This window comes from Rhinopithecus bieti, unplaced genomic scaffold (assembly GCF_001698545.2).
Source record: "Rhinopithecus bieti isolate Rb0 unplaced genomic scaffold, ASM169854v2 scaffold_33940, whole genome shotgun sequence".
Classification (NCBI taxonomy): Eukaryota; Metazoa; Chordata; class Mammalia; order Primates; family Cercopithecidae; genus Rhinopithecus; species Rhinopithecus bieti.
In genome coordinates, this window is record NW_016814565.1 from 714,890 (window position 1) to 733,289 (window position 18,400).

Here is an 18,400-nt window from a genome sequence, read left to right on the forward strand (position 1 = left end):
AGACCAGCCTGGCCAACATGGTGAAACCCCATCTCTAATATAAATACAAAAATCAGCTGGGAGTGGTGGCACGCACTTGTAATCCCAGCTACTCAGGATGCTGAGGCAAGAGAATCACTTGAACCCGGGAGGCGGAGCTTGCAGTGAGCTGGATCGCACCACTGCGCTCCAGCCTGGGTGACAGAACGAGATTCCGTCTCAAAAAAAAAAAGAGAGAACAGAAATGAGATCAAGAAACTTGCCTAAGAAGCTATCCTAATACAAAGCTTTTTGCACACACTTTTCTGTCCAAATCACCAAAATCTCCCCTCTTTTCTAGGTTCACCACAAGACCTTATCTTTAAAGTTTTAGAGTATTTATTGTCAAAATCTACGTGTCTCAATTACATATTCTCTAGTATTGTTCACAGTTGCTGTCTGTGGCTGTCTTGACTCCCCACCTAGATGCTAGATCCATGGCTTATTCACGAGGGTTTCTCAAACTTTAGTGTGTACACGATCACCTGGGGAGCTTGTAAAAATGGAGATTCTGATTCAGAAGGTCAGAGGCCCAAGACAGGGGGCCTTGGCTCTGCATTTCTAACAAATCCACTTAGTTGTGGTGCCGTGCTTCTGGCTCACACAGCACTCATTAATTGGTTGATTGCTGTTCTGTCTTAGAAACCTTTCAGGGGTCCATTTTCTCTGCTAGGCATTGGTTTTCCCTGTCTGTAGCATGTTAAAGGGTTAATAATAGTTTGTCTTTGTGTGGGCAGGCCGTGTAGTATGGCTGGTTAAAACATGACTTTGAGCCACTCAAATAAAAAGCTAACATGTATCAAGTACCTACTATGTGTTGGGCGCTGGGATGAGTTATTTCTCTCTCTCTCTCTCTCTCTCTCTCTCTCTCTCTCTCTCTGTTTCTTTCAGTCTCTCTCTGGGTGAGCTGGGGTGTAGAGGCTCACGCCTGTAATCCTAGCACTTTAGGAGGCCTATATGGGCGCATTGCCTGAGCTCAGGAGTTCAAGACCAGCCTGGGCAACATGGCGAAACCCCATCTCTACTAAAATACAAAAAATTAGCCGGGCATGGTGGTCTGCACCTGTAGTCCCAGCTACTCAGGAGGCTAAGGTGGGAGAATCACTTGAACCCAGGAAGCATAGGTTGCAGTGAGCTGAGACAGTGCCACTGTACTCTAGCTGGGGCAACAGAGTGAGACTCTGCGGAATCTCGCTCTGTCACCCAGGCTGGAGTGCAGTGGTGCGATCTCAGCTCACTGCAACCTCCGCCTCCGGGTTCAAGCAACTCTCCTGCCTCAGTCTCCCGAGTAGCTGGGATTACAGGCACGTGCTACCACTCTCGGAAATTTTTTTGTATTTTTAGTAGAGATGGGGTTTCTCCATATTGGCCAGGCTAGTCTCGAACTCATGACCTCGTGATCCACCTGCCTTGGCCTCCTAAGGAGCTGGGATTACAGGCCAGCCGGGTCCACTTTTTTCTTGAGTTGAAGAATGTGTGTGTGTGTGGGTTTGTATGCATGTATATATCTTCACAATAAACCTTGACTTAAGTGCTATTATTCCCATCTTAAAGGTGTGGAAACTGAGGCCATAAGATTAAATGACTTGCCCACTTTTACACTGCTACTAGGGGCTCACCCAGGATAGAAATTCAATTCTGTTTTCAAACCCACATAATTTTTTTAAACATTTTATTTTGAAAAATTAAAAACCTACAGAAAAGTTTCAAGAATGGTACAGTGAACATGCATATTCCCTTCCCCTAGATTCACTAGTTGTTACTATGTAAAAAAACTTTTTTTAGAGTCAGGTTCTCATGATGTTGCGCAGGCTGGTCTTCAACTCCTGGGCTCAAGTGATCCACTCTTCTTGGCCTCCCAAAGTGCTGGCATTATAGGCATGAGCCTCCCAGAGTGCTGGGATTATAGGCATGTGCCTGGCCAGTTTTGCTATTGTCCACATTTGCAAAGCCCTCATTCTTTTTCTTTTTCTTTTCTTTTTTGTTTTTGAGACAGGATCTTGCTCTGTCACCCAGGCTGGAGTGCAGTGGCACAATCATGGCTCACTGCAGCCTTGACTTCTGGGCTCAAGTGATCCTCCCACCTTAGCCTCCCACGTAGCCTAGACCATAGGCAAGCACCACCATGGCGGCTAAATTTTTTATTTTTATTTTTTATAGAGACTGGGGAGTGGTCTTGAACTCCTAGTCTCAAGCAATCTTCCTGCCTTGGCCTCCCAAAGTGCTGGGATTACAGGCATAAGCCACCGTGCCCAGCTAAAGCCCTCACTCTGTTTGTTTTTTTTAAATCTTTTTTACAGAGACAGGGTCTTACTATGTTACCCAGGCTGGTCTTGAACTCCTGTACTCAAGCTATCCTCCCCCCTCAGCCTCCCAAAGTGCTGGGATTACAGGCGTGAGCCACCATGCCTAACGAAGCTCTCATTCTTAATCACTGTTGTGTTTATTAGGTATATTGTGGCCTTAGGATATTATATGATCTCTCTGTTTAATTTCTTCATTTGTAAGGGTACAAAAATATTTACGTTGAGGGTTTTAAAAATGAGATTAAGTGAAATAATGTACTTATTTTTTCAACAAGTGTTTGTTGACCTCCTACTGTGCTGGGATGAATACCAGGCATTGTTCCAGGTCCAGACAAAGCAAGACAGCACAGTCCGTACTCCAACAGAACTTAGAATCAGAGGTGGGGAGGCCAGACAGTAAAGGGCATACTAGGCAATTTCAGGACATCTAAGCACTGGTGAGGAGACAACACCTTTAGACACAGTGGTCTGGGAAGGCTTACTGGAGGAGGTGACCCCTGGCCTGAAGCCCTTCCCACGAAAGGGAGTAAACTATGCAAAGACAGGGGAGGAGCAGTCCAGCCTGCCCAGAGTGAGTGCTGAACCTCTTTTTCACCAACAAAGCAAGGGAGATTGGGGTACTTCCTTGCATGGCCATTGTTTTTAGAAGAGAGCACACTCTGTCAGCTAGACTAGATCTTAATGTGACAAAAGACAGGCCAGGCCAGCCAGTTTTTCACAATCTATTCCAGCTTGTACATTTATAACTCTTCTTAACAGGGTACTGCAAACCTGGGTTTCTGAGAACCAATCTTTGTAAAAGTGTCTTGAATTCCTTGGTAATTGTTTCCTTTTAAGCATATAACTTTTATTCTTAATAAACTGCTTTTTAAATTAATGGTAGTTGTTGTCCAAAGGAAGTCTGATCTGTGTTTCTGAAACTTCAATGATCTTATGTTTCTAATTAAGGAATTGGATGAAGACATGCATCAGAAAATTGCAAGGGAGATGAACCTCTCTGAAACTGCTTTTATCCGAAAACTGCACCCGACAGACAACTTTGCACAAAGTAAATATGCTTTTTTTTTTTTTTTTTTTTTAAAGAACTGCTCTGTCGCCCAGGCTGGAGGGCAGTGGCATGAACTTGGCTCACTGCAACCTCCACTTCCTGGATTCAAGCAATTGTGCCTCAGCCTCCCCAAGTGCTGGGATTAAAGGCATGAGCCACCACTTTACAATCATTCTTGAATGACACCAGAAATTATTTTAGGTGGGGAATGATCTTTAAGGAAAATGCCCCTTATTATTTGCATGCAGACAGTAGATAGAGCGGGAGATTCTGATTTCGTTTTCAGTTCATCTGGGGGAAAGGGTGTTGGTGAACCTGAGTGTTTCCATTCCAGATCTAGCACTGGGGAGCCCTAGGATGCTTGCCTAGCCATCATTCCTCCTTTTACAACATGTTTTGGTTGTTCATCATTCTAGAGAAATATTTAGGAAAGAAGAAAATGAGAAATCTGTGACCTGCTTGCATGGGAATGATCTCATCTCTCTTTGGCTTTTCCTACCCTCAGGTTCCTGCTTTGGACTAAGATGGTTTACACCGGCAAGTGAGGTCCCACTCTGTGGCCACGCCACCCTGGCTTCTGCAGCTGTGCTGTTTCACAAAATAAGTAATGTGATTTTCTTTAATGAATCTAACATTTAGCAAATGGCATTTTTTTTTTAAGTTCTCCCACACTTATTCTGATGGTCCAAAGTGACTGGTATAAAGACTTTGTAGAGTTTACTTCATGCTATTCATAATGCAGAAACAAAACCAGCGACCTTCAGTAGCACTTTTGCCTTTCTGAGTATGTGCCCAGCATCACTGGAAAGCTGCAGTCAGAATGCTATTTTTTAAACCGGAGATCTCTGGTCTTTGTGAAGCTTGCATGGACAGAATTGTCATCTCATACGATATGAGATTGGGGACCAACAGGAACATTTTGCTCCAATTATTTCCTCTCCCACATTGAAATTCATTTCACAGTAAGAGATTCTTCAATAAACTTTTTTTTTTTTTTTTTTTTTTTTTTTGAGATGTAGCCTGGCTCGGTTGCCCAGGCTGGAGTGCAGAGTTGGGATATCAGTTCACTGCAACCTCTGACTCCTGAGCTCAAGCCATCCTCCCACTTCAACCTCCAAAGTAGCTGGGACCACAGGTGCACACCACCACACCTGGCTAATTTTTGTATTTTTGGTAGAGACAGGGTTTTGCTGTGTTGCCCAGGCTGGTCTCAAATTCCTGAGCTCAATTGATCCACCCACCTTGGCCTCCCAAAGTGCTGGGATTACAGGCATGAGCCACCACGCCCAGCCAATAAGAGCTTCTTTGCTCTGAATTTTAAAGATTCCTGGGCTCCCACTGTATATGTACATTCACCTTAAGAGGAGTTGCAGCACCTTAATCCTGCCAGTTTCTGTCTTAGCTGCATTTAGTTTAATGGACAAAGATCAGGGCCTTGTGGGGATGGGACAGAGGAGAGATTCCTGGGAAATGCCCTAAAACAGGAGATGGAAGCAGCCAGAAACAAGCATAGACAGCAAACGGAAATGGAAACAAGGAAAGAAACAGGATGATACGACAGAAGGTCACTGTGGGGGTTGGGCAAAACCCCGTCTCTACTAAAAATACAAAAATTAGCCAAGCCTGGTGGTGCATGCCTGTAGTCCCAGCTACTCAGGAGGCTGAGGCAGGAGAATCACTTGAATCTGGAAGGTGGCGGTTGCAGTGAGCTGAGATTGTGCCATTGCACTCCAGCCTGGGTGACAGAGCGAGACTCTGCCTCAAGGAAAGGAAAAAAAGAAAGCAGGATTGAAGAGAGGGAGAAATTGAACTGCAGAGTAGTAGCAACAAAGAAATCCATGGGGAGCTCTAAAAGCTGGACATCTTTTCAAGTAGTATAGTTCCAAGTAGAGGCAGAGATTCAGGCCTTTTTACCCTCCATGGACCAGTCCCCAAAACCTGGAAAAGATGTATGACTTTGGACAAGGTAGCTCTACTCAGCCAAGGGTAACTCCAAGAGAGTGACTCAGTTGAGAGCTGTAGGCCACCAGCACTCTGGGCAAGCAGGGTCAGGGCCGGGTGTAGGCAGAGCCAGCAAGGCCCCAGGTTGCAGCTGAGAGCAGGTGCCTCCTTACATTTTGTACCCTATGGTACTTCCTTGCCTCATGGAGTCCCAGTCCTGAGGCCATGGGTCGGACATAGAATCTGGATCAGCACCCACTAGAGAAGGAGAACTTTGGGCTAAAGGATAAGATGAAGCATCTGTGGGACGAGCTATAGTGAGAGGAGGAGCATCCCAGGCAGAGGCTAGCAAGTACAAAGCCCCTGGGACCTGTCTATATGATTGGCGGGGATAAAGTTGAGAGGCCATATAATATAATTCAATATACATTTCAAAAAGATGATTTTGGTATCTGTGGATAGGGGACACGTGCAAAGGCAAGCAGACATTCTGAAATGTTTAGGAATTGAGTCTTGAAAAATAGGATTTACTGAAATTAAATTGAGTGTCTTTTGTTTTTTTGTTTTTGTCTTTTTTGAGATGGAGTTTTGCTCTTGTCACCAAGGCTGGAGTGCAATGGCAAGATCTCGGCTCACTGCAACCTTTGCCTCCTGTGTTTAAGTGATTCTCCTGCCTCAGCCTCCCAAGTAGCTGGGATTACAGGCGCCTGCCACCACGCCTGGCTAATTTTGTATTTTAGTAGAGATGGGGTTTTACTATGTTGGCCAGGCTGGTCTCAAACTCCTGACTTCAGGTGAACCACCTGCCTCGACCTCCCAAAGCAAGATTGAGTGTCTTTTGAAAACTGGACTCCACATGGGTTGGTTTGATGCTGAGGTTTGGAATAATAACACCCTGGAACCCCCCATAGGGGCAGTCTTAAGGTTAGATAAGATATGAAAAAATGCTTTGTAAATAGTAATGTCTTACATCGATTGTAATGAGAAAAATTAAGCTTTGTGTTTCCAAATGTCAATTTTATGCTCAGTGAAAGTTAATAAGTCAAAGTTCTTCACCTTTGACATGTGATTTCAATTTTACAGAAATATTAAGGGAGAGAAAAGAATTAGGTCACCATTCTTTGTTTTCACTAAAAATGTTATACACAGTGATAAGTAGCCCAAGGTGTATCAGTAACATGGGATGCCAGCATTTGTGGTGCATTCTTTAAATCACATTGCTGTGTACAAAGTTTGGTTTATTTAGGATAAACCACATTTATTTCATATAAAACTGATATTTACAACTTAAATGTTTTGTTATTCCCTTGGCATATCTTAGACTAGAAGAGGTTATGACTCTATGGTTGTTGCTGCAGGATATTTTAAAATCTGTATTAGAAACATTTTAGGCTAGGTGCAGTGGTTCACGCCTGTAATCCCAACACTTTGGGAGCCAAGGTGGGAGGATCGCTACAGTCTAGAACTTAGAGACCAGCTTGGGCAACATAGTGAGACCCTGCCTTTACAAAATATTTAAAAATTATCAAGGCATTATGGCTCATGCCTGTAGTCCCAGCTACTCAGGAGGCTGAGGTGTGAGGATTGCTTGAGCTCAGGGGGTTAAGGCTGCAGTGAGCCAGTCCCCAGCCTGGGCAACAGAGTGAGACAGTTCCTCAAAGAAAGAGAAAACATTATAAAAGGTAGGTTTAATGTATTAATCTCATTTTATAGAGGAGGAAACCAAGATTTAAGGAGGCTGGCCAGGTGTGGTGGCTCACGCCTGTAATCCCAGCACTTTGGGAGGCTGAGGCAGGTGGATCACTTGCGGTCAGGAGTTTGAGACCAGCCTGACCAACATGATAAAACCTCGTCTCTACTAAAAATACAGAAATTAGCTGGGTGTGATGGTGCACATCTGTAATTCCAGCTTCTTGGGAGGCTGAGGTGGGAGAATCACTTGAACGTGGGAGGCAGAGGGTACAGTGAGCTGAGATCGCGCCACTGCACTCCAACCTGGGCAACACAGTGAGACCCTGTCTCAAGAAAAAGAAAAGGAGGCTAAGTTAGTAAGGGCACAGTAAGCAATAAACAGCTGGGATCTGAAGACTTGAAGTATGACGCAACATCCAATCAGTTTTGTTCTTGGTTCTCAAGCTAGAATCTAGTGAGAGTTTTCTCCATTCTAGACCCCAGCAACCCAAACCTCGCTCCGTCATAGAAAAGGATGGCATTGCCAGAAAATCTAAGACAATGCAAAGGTGTTTGAAATGGACATACAAATATATGACAAAGTTTATTTCCTATTTCTTGATTCCTATTTTGGCCAGAAAACATGAATAGCACACTCACGTTTGTTACTCTGAGTGGAGAACTAAGGGCCAGACAAGCAGACGATGGCATCGTCCTGGACTTGCCTCTTTATCCAGTCTACCCCCAGGTCAGCTCTTTGTAATTATTGCCCTAAGCCGTGTACAACTGACAGCTCTCCTGTTTTATAATAATTTTGTTTTTTTCCCCCCCATCTAGGACTTCCATGAAGTAGAGGACTTGATAAAGGTTGGTAAAAAGAATCAAACCTGAGCCTAGTTATTTGTTATTGTTTGCACACAAAGATTTGGTACCATTTGATCCCTAAAGATAGGCATTCTACCAATATAAATGTTACAGTGTTTCAGGTTTGAATTTTAATGTTCAGTCTATTTGGTGAGAAGGTTGACCAGTTTTCCTTGGCTCCTGATTGTCAGTGCTGGCCCCATGGTAGGATGGAGGGAAGAGACACTGTTAGGTGACAGGCTGAAAGGCACAAAAGAACCAATAGAGGTGGTGAAGAAGAGGGAGAATAGGATGTCTTAAGGAAATGTAAGTTTCTGGGAGAAGACCAGCCTTTAGGGAAATTAAGGGATGTTGAATTTCTGTACTTTTCTAGCTAGAAGGAGAGGAATGGGTCCCGAGCATGGCCATGCTAGTTCAGGTATGAAAGTTGGGAATTCCTGGCAGGAAGAGGTCATTCGATAAAATCCATACACACAAGGTGGAGGGAAAAAATGGAACCTTCCTGGCAGCTGTCAGTGGCCCCAGTTTCTGTAGTAAAGTATGGGACTGAGGTGGGGGAGAGCTGTGCTTTGATAGAGGAAACCAAGAAAGCATGAGTACCTTACAGATAAGACAAGATACGGAACGTGGGCTCCTCATGGGGTCTGTGTGGGCCTGGGGCTTGATGATATTAATAATGATGAAACATTTTGAGAGTCTCTCTCTGTGCAGTGCCACATACTGAGCATTTCACTTGCATTGTCCATTTAATTCTCAATGTTTCTCAATGAGGTAGGCACTGCAGTTGTCCCATGAAGGTTCTGCAGGGCTAGAGCAGCCCTGGATGACCAGGGTCTTGGTGTGTAGAGAAGAGAGGACCCAGGTCAGGACCAGGGCAAGGGCTGTCATGAGAAAAATGATTCTGTAGCTTAGCCTATTGTGAGTACTACTATTTCTCAGTGAATTTTTAACTACAGCATTTGTAATCTGTAGTATTTGGCTTTATCTATGTTTTGAAAGAATATAAACAAATAAGCATGATGGATCCTGATTTTATACTCAGCCCCACCCATGGCTTGGGTTTTGGAGGGGATTAAAGACAAATTTAAAAATAAACTGCTTTAAACATACTGGTAAGAAAGTGGAAAAACCTTATAATGGTAGACCTTGTTCATGGTAGAAAGAACTTAACTTATCATCAGAGTCAGCATTTATTAAATGGGATAACAAAGGGTTGTAAGTATTGCCATTTTGTGTTCTTCCCTAGAAACTGGCAGTAAGATTCCCAGCCGAGAATTAAACTTTTTTTTTTTTTTTTTTTTTTGAGACGGAGTTCGCTCTTGTTGCCCAGGTTGGAGTGCAATGGTGTGATCTCGGCTCACCACAACCTCCACCTCCTGGGTTCTAGCAATTCTTGTGCCTCAGCCCCCTGAGTAGCTGGGATTACAGGCATGCACCACCATGCCTGGCTAATTTTGTATTTTTAGTAGAGATGGGGTGTCTCTGTGTTGGTCAGGCTGGTCTTGAACTCCTGAGCTCAGGTGATCCGCCTGCCTCGGCCTCCCACAGTGCTGGGATTATAGGCGTGAGCCACCATGCCCACCCTTAAACTTTCAAATCAACGTACGAACCCATGCAGATAAGGGCAGGGTTCGAGAGACTAAGGCTCTGGAGAACAGGTGGGATCTGGCTGTAGGAGTTCCCATTTCTTGAGGAAGTGATGTTGGTCAGCCCATAGTCACAGAGGCAGAAAGCCCAAGTACCACCCAAGGCAGAAGGAATTCTGGATGTGGGAACTGGAGTGTCTTGGCCTCTAACAAGGATTACAGAATCTAAAGCCACCCAGTGACTACCATACAACTACCATGTAATTACCATCTGCTGGGCTTGGCAGCTGGGGCTGGTGCCAAAGGATGGCTTGGTGGTGTGGGAAGGGGTTGTCTCCTCATAATCCCCCTCAATGCCCCAAGCCACCCTCAAACAAACATACAAACAAATGATGTTCCTGGATTTCAGCAAGATTATGTGCAGTCAGGTGGAGTGAACCAGGGTATCTTGAGAACAGGTTATGTTATTGATCTGTCACATACACTCTAGTGAAAGTGGTATGCTTGCCAAACAGAGCAGCGTAAGACGAGCCCTATAGTCCCTACTTCCAATCAAACTGCTAGCCCTGAGTCCTTGCCACGTGGAATGTTCTAATTGCTGCTGCAGATACTCCACATACATTATTTTATTTAATCCTTATAGCTCTAAGAGGTGGACATGAGGCCATCTCTAAAGATGGTGGACAGTAGGGATATAGAGCTTTTTCTCTGACCTTCTCAGACCTGGGCCAAGATGTGTGTGTGTGTGTGTGTGTGTGTGTGATCTTTGGCTTTTCTAAGTCTCTTTCCCCTTCTCTGTGGGCAGAATACCTACTTGAAGGAGTTGTGCATTGAGGCACATAGTAGGCACTTGTGAGCAATGCCTTTTTTTTTTTTTGAGATGGAGTCTCACTCTGTCTCTCAGGCTGGAGTGCAGTGGTGCGATCTCAGCCAAGTGATTCTTGGCTCACAAGTGATTCTTGGTTCACCAGGTTCGAGTGATTCTCTTGCCTCAGCCTCCCGAGTAGCTGGGATTACAGGAGTGCACCACCATGCCCGACTAATTTTTGTATTTTAGTAGAGATGGGGTTTTGCCATGCTGGCCAGCCTGGTCTCGAGCTCCTGACCTCAGGAAAGTGCTGGACCTCAGCCTCCCAAAGTGCTGGGATTATAGGTGTGAGCCACTGCACCCGGCCGCAAGGCCTGTTTTCAGGCTCACAGAGGCCTGTTTGGTAGCCAGGAGACTGGCCATCCTTGGGGAACACCTTAAGCTCTGAAACTGCACTGACACTCTTGGGGACTGGAGACGATGGGTGTGCTTGGCTCACAGAGAATGTTCAATGAGAGGTCATTTCCTATTTCAGGGGATCAAGGACTTGGCCCAGGGCATGCCCCTGAGGAGTTTTTGGTCTGTCTCCACAGACTGCCATAGGCAACACACTGGTCCAGGACATCTGTTATTCTCCAGATACCCGAAAGCTCCTCCTCCGCCTCAGTGACACTTACAACAGGTAAGATTTTTGGTCGTATCAGCACTTTGGGGAGGGCTGAGTGCCCAGATTTATAGCTCTGCCTTGCAGCCAGAGCATTTCTTTCCCCAGTAGGAAGACATTCCCACTTGTTCTTCCCCGTCTTCCTGCTGAGCTGTTTGAGCTAGCTGCACCCTGGCCTGTTTACAGAATCTGTGTGGTGAGTGGGCTGTGAAATGGGTTTGTCCTAATCCGTCTGGTTTATGAACCAGGTCATTTCTGGAGAACCTGAAAGTGAACACGGAGAATCTGCTGCAAGTTGAAAACACAGGGAAGGTGAAAGGGCTTATTCTTACCCTTAAAGGAGAGCCTGGTGGGCAGAGCCAGTCGTTTGACTTTTACTCCAGATATTTTGCACCATGGGTTGGTGTGGCTGAAGACCCAGTGACAGGTACTTTTTACTTGAGCCCAGGTGAGGGTTAAACAATGGAAGAGGAGGATCACACATAATTATTAAATGCACTTCATGTGACCTTTCAGGTGGCTTGGGTTTTGAGTTGCCTTATTCCTCTGTCTTTCCCCATTCCTGCCATCCCTTCACTGAAGTCTCACATGAAAAACATGAAGTAGAGCAGGCAGATAGCAGGGTTAAACCTGAGTGTCAGGCAGCCTGGGTTTACACTCCGAGCTTCCTAGCTCTTGACCTTGGGCAAGTGACTTGACTTTTAAAGTTCTCAGTTCCCTCCTCTATAAATTGTATGTAATACCTGATAGGGGTATAACAACACAGTGCCTGTTAAGGGCTTAACACGGTGCCTGGCACGTAGTAAGTGCCCAATAACTACTAGCTATTATATTGTATTCTGTTTTTTTGAGATAGGGTCTCACTGCATCACCCAGGCTGGAATGGAGTGGCACGATCTCAGTTCACTGCAACCTCGGCCTCCCAGGTTCAAGTGATTCTCCTGCCTCAGCCTCCCAAGTAGCTGGGACTACAGGCGTCCACCACCACACCTGGCTATTTTTTGTATTTTTAGTAGAGATAGGGTTTCAACATGTTGGCCAGGATTGTCCTGAACTCCTGAGCTCAAATGGTCCCTCCTTGGCCTTCCAAAGTGCTGGGATTACAGGCATGAGCCACTGCGCCTAGCCAACTATCTATTTTAATATTAACAACAAAACTAGCTCCTTGAGCCAACACTTCTAGATTGTCCGCCACCTGGGAGCAGAGGGATGAGTCAAAGATGGGCAGAAATGTCATGACTCCTACTCTCACCCTTTTTGGGAACAGTGGGCTGCACTGCAAAGGACAAGAAAGCTTGATGTGGGAGGATGTGGGTGGGATGGTGAAGGGGCCACAGGAAGCTGGGCAGAGCCTTCAAGGCTCCATTCTGGTAAGATGGCAGGGCCTGGATGGTTCAGTCACTCTGTGAGGAACAAAACACGTGAAATTCAAAACTCAGCAAACAAGCACTTTTAAAGACTCAGGAAAATGCCCAACAATATCCAAACAGTCCAGCTTCCCCATGGAAGAAAAGTTCTGAGCAGATTTGCACATGCACAGCTGCTTCACAAAGATTTTAATTGGCACAGAGTGCAAGTTTTTTTTTTTTTTTTCCCTGTAATAATGCTTTTCTAGAGTGTAAAGGCCCTTGGACTTGGATTTTGATGACCAACCATCTGGGTTTGCTTGGGACTGAGGGGTTTCTCAGGATACAGAACTTTCAGTGCTAAAACCAGAACAGTCTTGTGCGAACCAAGATGGTTGGTTGCCTTACTTGAACATCCCATAACACCTTTTTATTTTTTTTTGAGATGGACTCTCTCTCTGTTGCCTAGGCTGGAGTGCAATGGCATGATCTCAGCTCTCTGCACCCTCCGCCTCCAGGGTTCAAGAGATTCTCCTACCTCAGCCTCCCAAGTAGCTGGGATTACAGGCACCTGCCACCATGCCAGGCTAATTTTTTGTATTTAAGTAGAAAGAGGGTTTTGCCATGTTGGCCAGGCTGGTCTCGAACTCCTAGCCTCAGGTGATCCACCCGCTTCGGACTCCCAAAGTGCTGGGATTACAGGCGTGAGCCACCGCGCCCGGCCCCATAACACTTAGTAGGTTTTCCTAAATGAGAGGCTTTTCCTCCCCATCTTTTTCTCTGCAAAATATTTTTCTGTCAGTTATTGCTATATATTTTGTTATTTCATTTTAAAATCTAATCTCTGATCTAAATCTAGAGTACAAACATGAAAAAATACCTCACTAAAAAAGAAGTTCTTTTGGCACCAAAAGCTCAGGAATGTTAGCTTGGTGGAAAATTTAGCCTTTTGGCCAGGTGCAGTGGCTCATGCCTCTAATCCCATCACTTTGGGAGACTGAGGTGGGAGGACTGCATGAGGCCAGGAGTTTCAGAGCAGCCTGAGCAACATAGGGAGACCCCATCTCTACAAAAAATTAAAGATGTAGAAAGACTTATGCAAGTCTGGGCACGGTGGCTCATGCCTGTAATTCCAGCCCTTTGGGAGGCTGAAATGGGTGAATCACTTGAGGTCAGGAGTTCAAGAACAGCCTGGCTAACATGGTAAAACCCTGTCTCCACTAAAAATACGAAAATCAGCTGGGCGTGACGGCTCATGCCTGTAATCCCAGCTACTCAGGAGGCTGAGGCAGGAGAGTCACTTCCGCCTGGGAGGCGGAGGTTGCAGTGAGCCAAGATTGTGCCACTGCACTCCAGCCTGGGCGACAGAGCAACACTCCATCTCAAAAAAAAAAAAAAAGAAAAAAAAAAAGAAAAAAAAATTACGCAAAGGCCTTGATTCTCCTACCAAGGGCTAACAATTAGCTGGTAGACAAGACAAGAATTAAAACCTGCAGTCTAATTCAGCCTTAAGAAACTGTAACGACCAGTCACAGTGGCTTATACCTATAATCCCAGCACTTTGGGAAGCTGAGGCAGGTGGATCTCTTGAGATCAGGAATTCGAGACCAGGCTGGGCAACATGGCGAAACCTCATCTCTACAACAAATACAAAAATTAGCCAGGCATAGTGACGTGCACCTGTAGTTCCAGCTACTTGTGGGGCGCTAAGGTAGGAGGATGACTTGAGAATGGGATGTCCACACTGCAGTAAGCCGTGATTGTGCCACTGCACTCCAGGCCGGACAACAGAGCATGACTCTGTCTCAAAAAATAAATAAAATAAATAAAAATTAAATAAAAGAAAAAGACAAAAGGAAAGAAAAGAAACTGTAAGACCATTTGATACATAATTTGGCAGAGTTTATCCATAAATTCTATGTCTTCCTTTCTGTCTCCATTCATAATTCTACACCCTGAGGTGGCCTGGCCAACATAATGATTTAGGTGATCTAGGGTTTAGTTAAACTGGATAATTGATTGTAATTGCTTAGAAATTTACCACAAAATTGCCTCTGTTTTCATTGGGATTATCTCCTAACTTTTCACTTCTTTTGAGGGTCTGCACATGCTGTTCTCAGCAGCTACTGGTCCCAGCAGCTGGGGAAGAAAGAAATGCATGGTAGGACAGCTCTTTACCAATTTCTTTTTTATTTGCCTAATTCAAAGCTAGTGTTCCTTCTCATATGTACTATCCCCTTGAAAATGTAATAAAATGTTACGTATCACCCATGTGAAAATGAAAGGTTTTAAAATTCCTTCACTCTTAAAGATCCTCCACCCCAAACATCCTTCACCTCTGCCTCCCCCAACATACAGAGACTGTACAGACACAGACACAGTAACTGCCCAATAAGTGTTTGTTGAATAAAATTAGCTGTATAACTTTGGCCCAGAGAGGTTATTTATAATGTGATGGGTTGAGACTGGATGATCACCAAGGTTCCTTACTGCTATTGCTCGTCACAGGATTGAATCAAACAAATTACTTTGGAACCAAGTCCCCTAGTGATTAATGTATTGCTTAGAGGCAAAGAAAAATGATGGCAGCTGATGGAGGCTGCACTGCCCTGATCATCCAAGGAGGAGTCTGTGACCCTGATTTGGAGAGAACAGGGTGGCTATTCATTTTCCTTGGAGAGTCTAATTATTCTCCTAAGTACTGAGCTCCTAGAAGATTGAGGCTGTGCCTGTTTTGTCTACCTGGCACACGTGGTTGCTTGAATATGTTATGAGTGAATGAACTCCCTCTGTCCTATTCAGCGCTGAGAAGATGGGGGCCTTCTCAGGAGGACTGAGACCACCCTTCTTCATCTCCTTAGAGTTATAGGCCTGCCTCTATTGTTTCAAACATCTTTGCTTACTCCTAGAGAGAGCTGGGGAAGAAGCGATGAGTGGGGTGTGTCTGGGCCATTACAGGAATTAGTAGAGGAGGTGGCCCAGGAAAAGGCTCAGGAAGGGAGTATGTGGAGCTGTGTGTTTTGTAGATCAAATTGAGTTTGTGGCTCTCTCAGTCTGCAGGAAAATGGGGATGGGAGTGGGCAGTACCATAAACAGATGAAGGAGTTTATTCTTGAAACTGATCTGGGAGGACTCTAAGATTTGTAATAAGTCTTTCACTATGCTTTGTTAATTTAAAAGGGTGAAAATACTCTTAATTTGACTTGTTTGTTTTCTTTAGCATTTCAGTGTTCCCAACGAGGAGGAGAGCTGGGAATTTCACTTCGTCCAGATGGAAGGGTTGACATTAGAGGAGGTGCAGCTGTTGTTTTAGAGGGCACGCTGACAGCCTAGAGGTGCACTGACTGCTGCTGTCTCTAACCACCAAGTATTTTCTGCACAAAAACAAATGTAAGGGACTGCCTTTAGCAAATGTGCATAGTAGTTTACTTAATCCCCATGTTTAAAATTGAAAAATGGGCTAGGCACAGTGGCTCACGCCTGTAATCCTAGCACTTTGGGAGGCCAAGGTGGGCGGATCACCTTAGGTCAGGGGTTCGATACCAGCCTGGCCAACATGGTGAAACCCCGTCTCTACTAAAAATACAAAAATGAGCTGGGTATGGTGCTGTATGCCTGTAATCCCAGCTACTCGGGAGGCTGAGGCAAGGAGAATCACTTGAACCCGGGAGGCAGAGGTTGCAGTGAGCCAAGATCGCACCACTGCGCTCCAGCCTGGGCGACAGAGTGAGACTCCGTCCCCACAAAAATAAATAAATAAATAAATAAAATAAAATTGAAAATGAAGACATTTTAATGGAGATTTAATAGTGCTTCCAGACTAATGAACTAATGGAGTTTTGGCTCCACTCATGAGTGTATTTGAAATGTAAGTAACCAGCTACAAAGAATAATGTCTCTTCATTTGATTATGACTACCAATCAAGAGAAGGAGGAATACATTTCTGAGGAGTGAAGCTAAACCATTTGAACTTAAATGAGTACCTGATTTTGCAGCCATTAAAATGAATCAATAACTATGTGGAAATAAAGAAAAAATATTTTATAATATAATACTAAGAAAGAAAGAGGACAGTAGGCCATAAAATGTTAGCAATGTTATGCTATGTCTATGTAGATAAGCATGGGCCATTAAAAATAGCAAACTGAAAACAGTTCATGTGTGGGGGGCAAGATTGGAAGTAATTTTAATGTATCTAACAAGTGATTTCCTTTATTGTTGTACTCATGTACAAAGACTAAAAATCAGGACGAATCCAGAAAATAAAAACAAAACAGTATGTATTAGGCTACTTCCTGTCGTAGTGAAATTAAACACTAAAAGTAATGTAATCTCAGCTGGGTGTGGCGGCTCATGCCTGTAATCCCAGCACTTTGGCAGGATGAGGCAGGAGGATTGTTTGAGCCTAGGAGTTCAAGACCAGCCTGGGCAACACAGCGAGACCCTGTCTCTATTTAAAAAAAAAAGTAATGTAATTTCAATCTTTTTCTTGATATATGACTTGAGAATGATATTGTAAAAGGAATTCTTCTCTTCAATAAAATGGGCTTTAACATAACTTTAAATTCAGTTAAATCTACGATCTTGAACACCTATAATCGACTTAGGGATGGGGACTTTTTAACGTCATTAAGAGTGTTTGTTTAAGGTGATCTCACTGATGGTAGTTCTCAGCCATCTCAAAAACTGCAAGCTAATCAATTAGACATTCTTTAATGACCCCAATTTTTTCACTTTAATTGCTACCATGTTTTCTGGTTTTACTGATTTTTGCTAAAGCATGTAAGAGTGAATTTATTATAGCAGTAATCTTGTGTTTCTCCTGATTTGCAATAAAGTCAATTGTTCACCAGCTTTAATGTCTTAACTTAATGAGTAACCAGTGCCCCCCGCCCCACCAGACCTCACAACTGATCACAACACTCCCATGGGTCATGATACCAAGGATGAGAATCACCAGAGGGTTTTCCCCCAATTTTGGATTTTCCCAACCTGAGACTGAACTATATGAATAAGTTTATATAAATGCATAGTTGAGAGGGCCTGAATTTGATCAGATCTGAATCTGATCTTTCAAATGTGTGCTAAATTCTTTTTTTTTTTTTTTTTGAGACAGAGTCTTGCTCTGTCGCCCAGGCTGGTGCCATCTTGGCTCACTGCAACCTCCACCTTCCAGGTTCAAATGATTCTCATGACACAGCCTCCAAAATAGCTGGGATTACAGGCACCCACCACCATGCCTGGCTAATTTTTGTATTTTTAGTAGAGATGGGATTTTGCCATGTTGACCAGGATGGTGGTCTCAAACTCCTAGCCTCAAGTGATCCACCTGCCTTGGCTTCCCAAAGTGCTGGGATTACAGGCGTGAGCCACTGTGCCCGGTGGTGCTATATTCTTAATAGATATTTTTGGGAAAGAAATCTCTGAGATAACTCTGGATTCCTTTTCGCATGAAAGTTGTTATTTGTAGCACCTGACTTGACTTTTCATCCTATATTTTCAAACCACATATTCGCTTGTGTGATTTTTGTTTGAAATTGTCCAATGGATAGTTGAGTCCAAATAGTCAGAATACTGATTATGCTGTTTTCTGTACAGGTGCTGTTTATGTAAGAACACTGATTATGTTTACTGTGTTTCCTCAGCCTGCTGAAAATGGGCTCAGGGGCTGCAGCACACGTGTGTGGGAAGTAGCCACCAGGGAAGCAGGGACCAGGGCAGGACAAGCACACCTATTCAGTTAATAAACAAAACATCTATTTATCTTTATATAAATATGCCTACATGTATATAAAAATAAACATATTTAAACACTAAGGCCAGGCGTGGTGGCTCATGCCTGTAATCCTAGCATTTTGGGAGGCCGAGGTGGGTGGATCACTTGAGGTCAGGAGTTCGATACCAGCCTGGCCAACATGGTGAAACCCTGTCTCTACTAAAAATACAAAATTAGCCGGATGTGGTGGCAGATACCTGTAATCCCAGCTACTCAGGAGGCTGAGGCAGGAGAATCACTTGAACCCAGGAGGCAGAAGTTTCAGTGAGCTGAGATCGCACCCTGCACTCCAGCCTAGGCGACAGAGCAAGACTGTCTAAAAATAAATAAATAAACACTAGGCCGGGCGCGGTGGCTCAAGCCTGTAATCC

At 44.3% G+C, this 18,400-nt stretch overlaps 1 protein-coding gene across 8 annotated transcripts in view; it reads left to right on the forward strand.

Annotated features, from left to right (window-relative positions):
• PBLD (phenazine biosynthesis like protein domain containing) overlaps positions 1-17,107 on the forward strand; it is a 45,568-nt gene extending 28,461 nt beyond the window's left edge. For 4 of the 8 annotated variants that reach the window (XM_017851429.1, XM_017851430.1, XM_017851432.1 and 1 more), the window contains exons 3-10: positions 3,273-3,372; positions 3,878-3,976; positions 7,623-7,732; positions 7,822-7,851; positions 10,836-10,924; positions 11,155-11,333; positions 14,351-14,413; positions 15,473-17,107. In XM_017851429.1, the coding sequence (XP_017706918.1) occupies positions 3,273-3,372; positions 3,878-3,976; positions 7,623-7,732; positions 7,822-7,851; positions 10,836-10,924; positions 11,155-11,333; positions 14,351-14,413; positions 15,473-15,585 (783 nt within the window). In that variant the 3' untranslated portion in view covers positions 15,586-17,107. Of the gene's footprint in view, positions 1-3,272; positions 3,373-3,877; positions 3,977-7,622; positions 7,733-7,821; positions 7,852-10,835; positions 10,925-11,014; positions 11,103-11,154; positions 11,334-14,350; positions 14,414-15,472 lie in introns of all 8 variants that reach the window. The other 4 variants (XM_017851435.1, XM_017851436.1, XM_017851434.1 and 1 more) reach the window with 4 other exon arrangements.
• Positions 17,108-18,400: the final 1,293 nt, after the last annotated feature.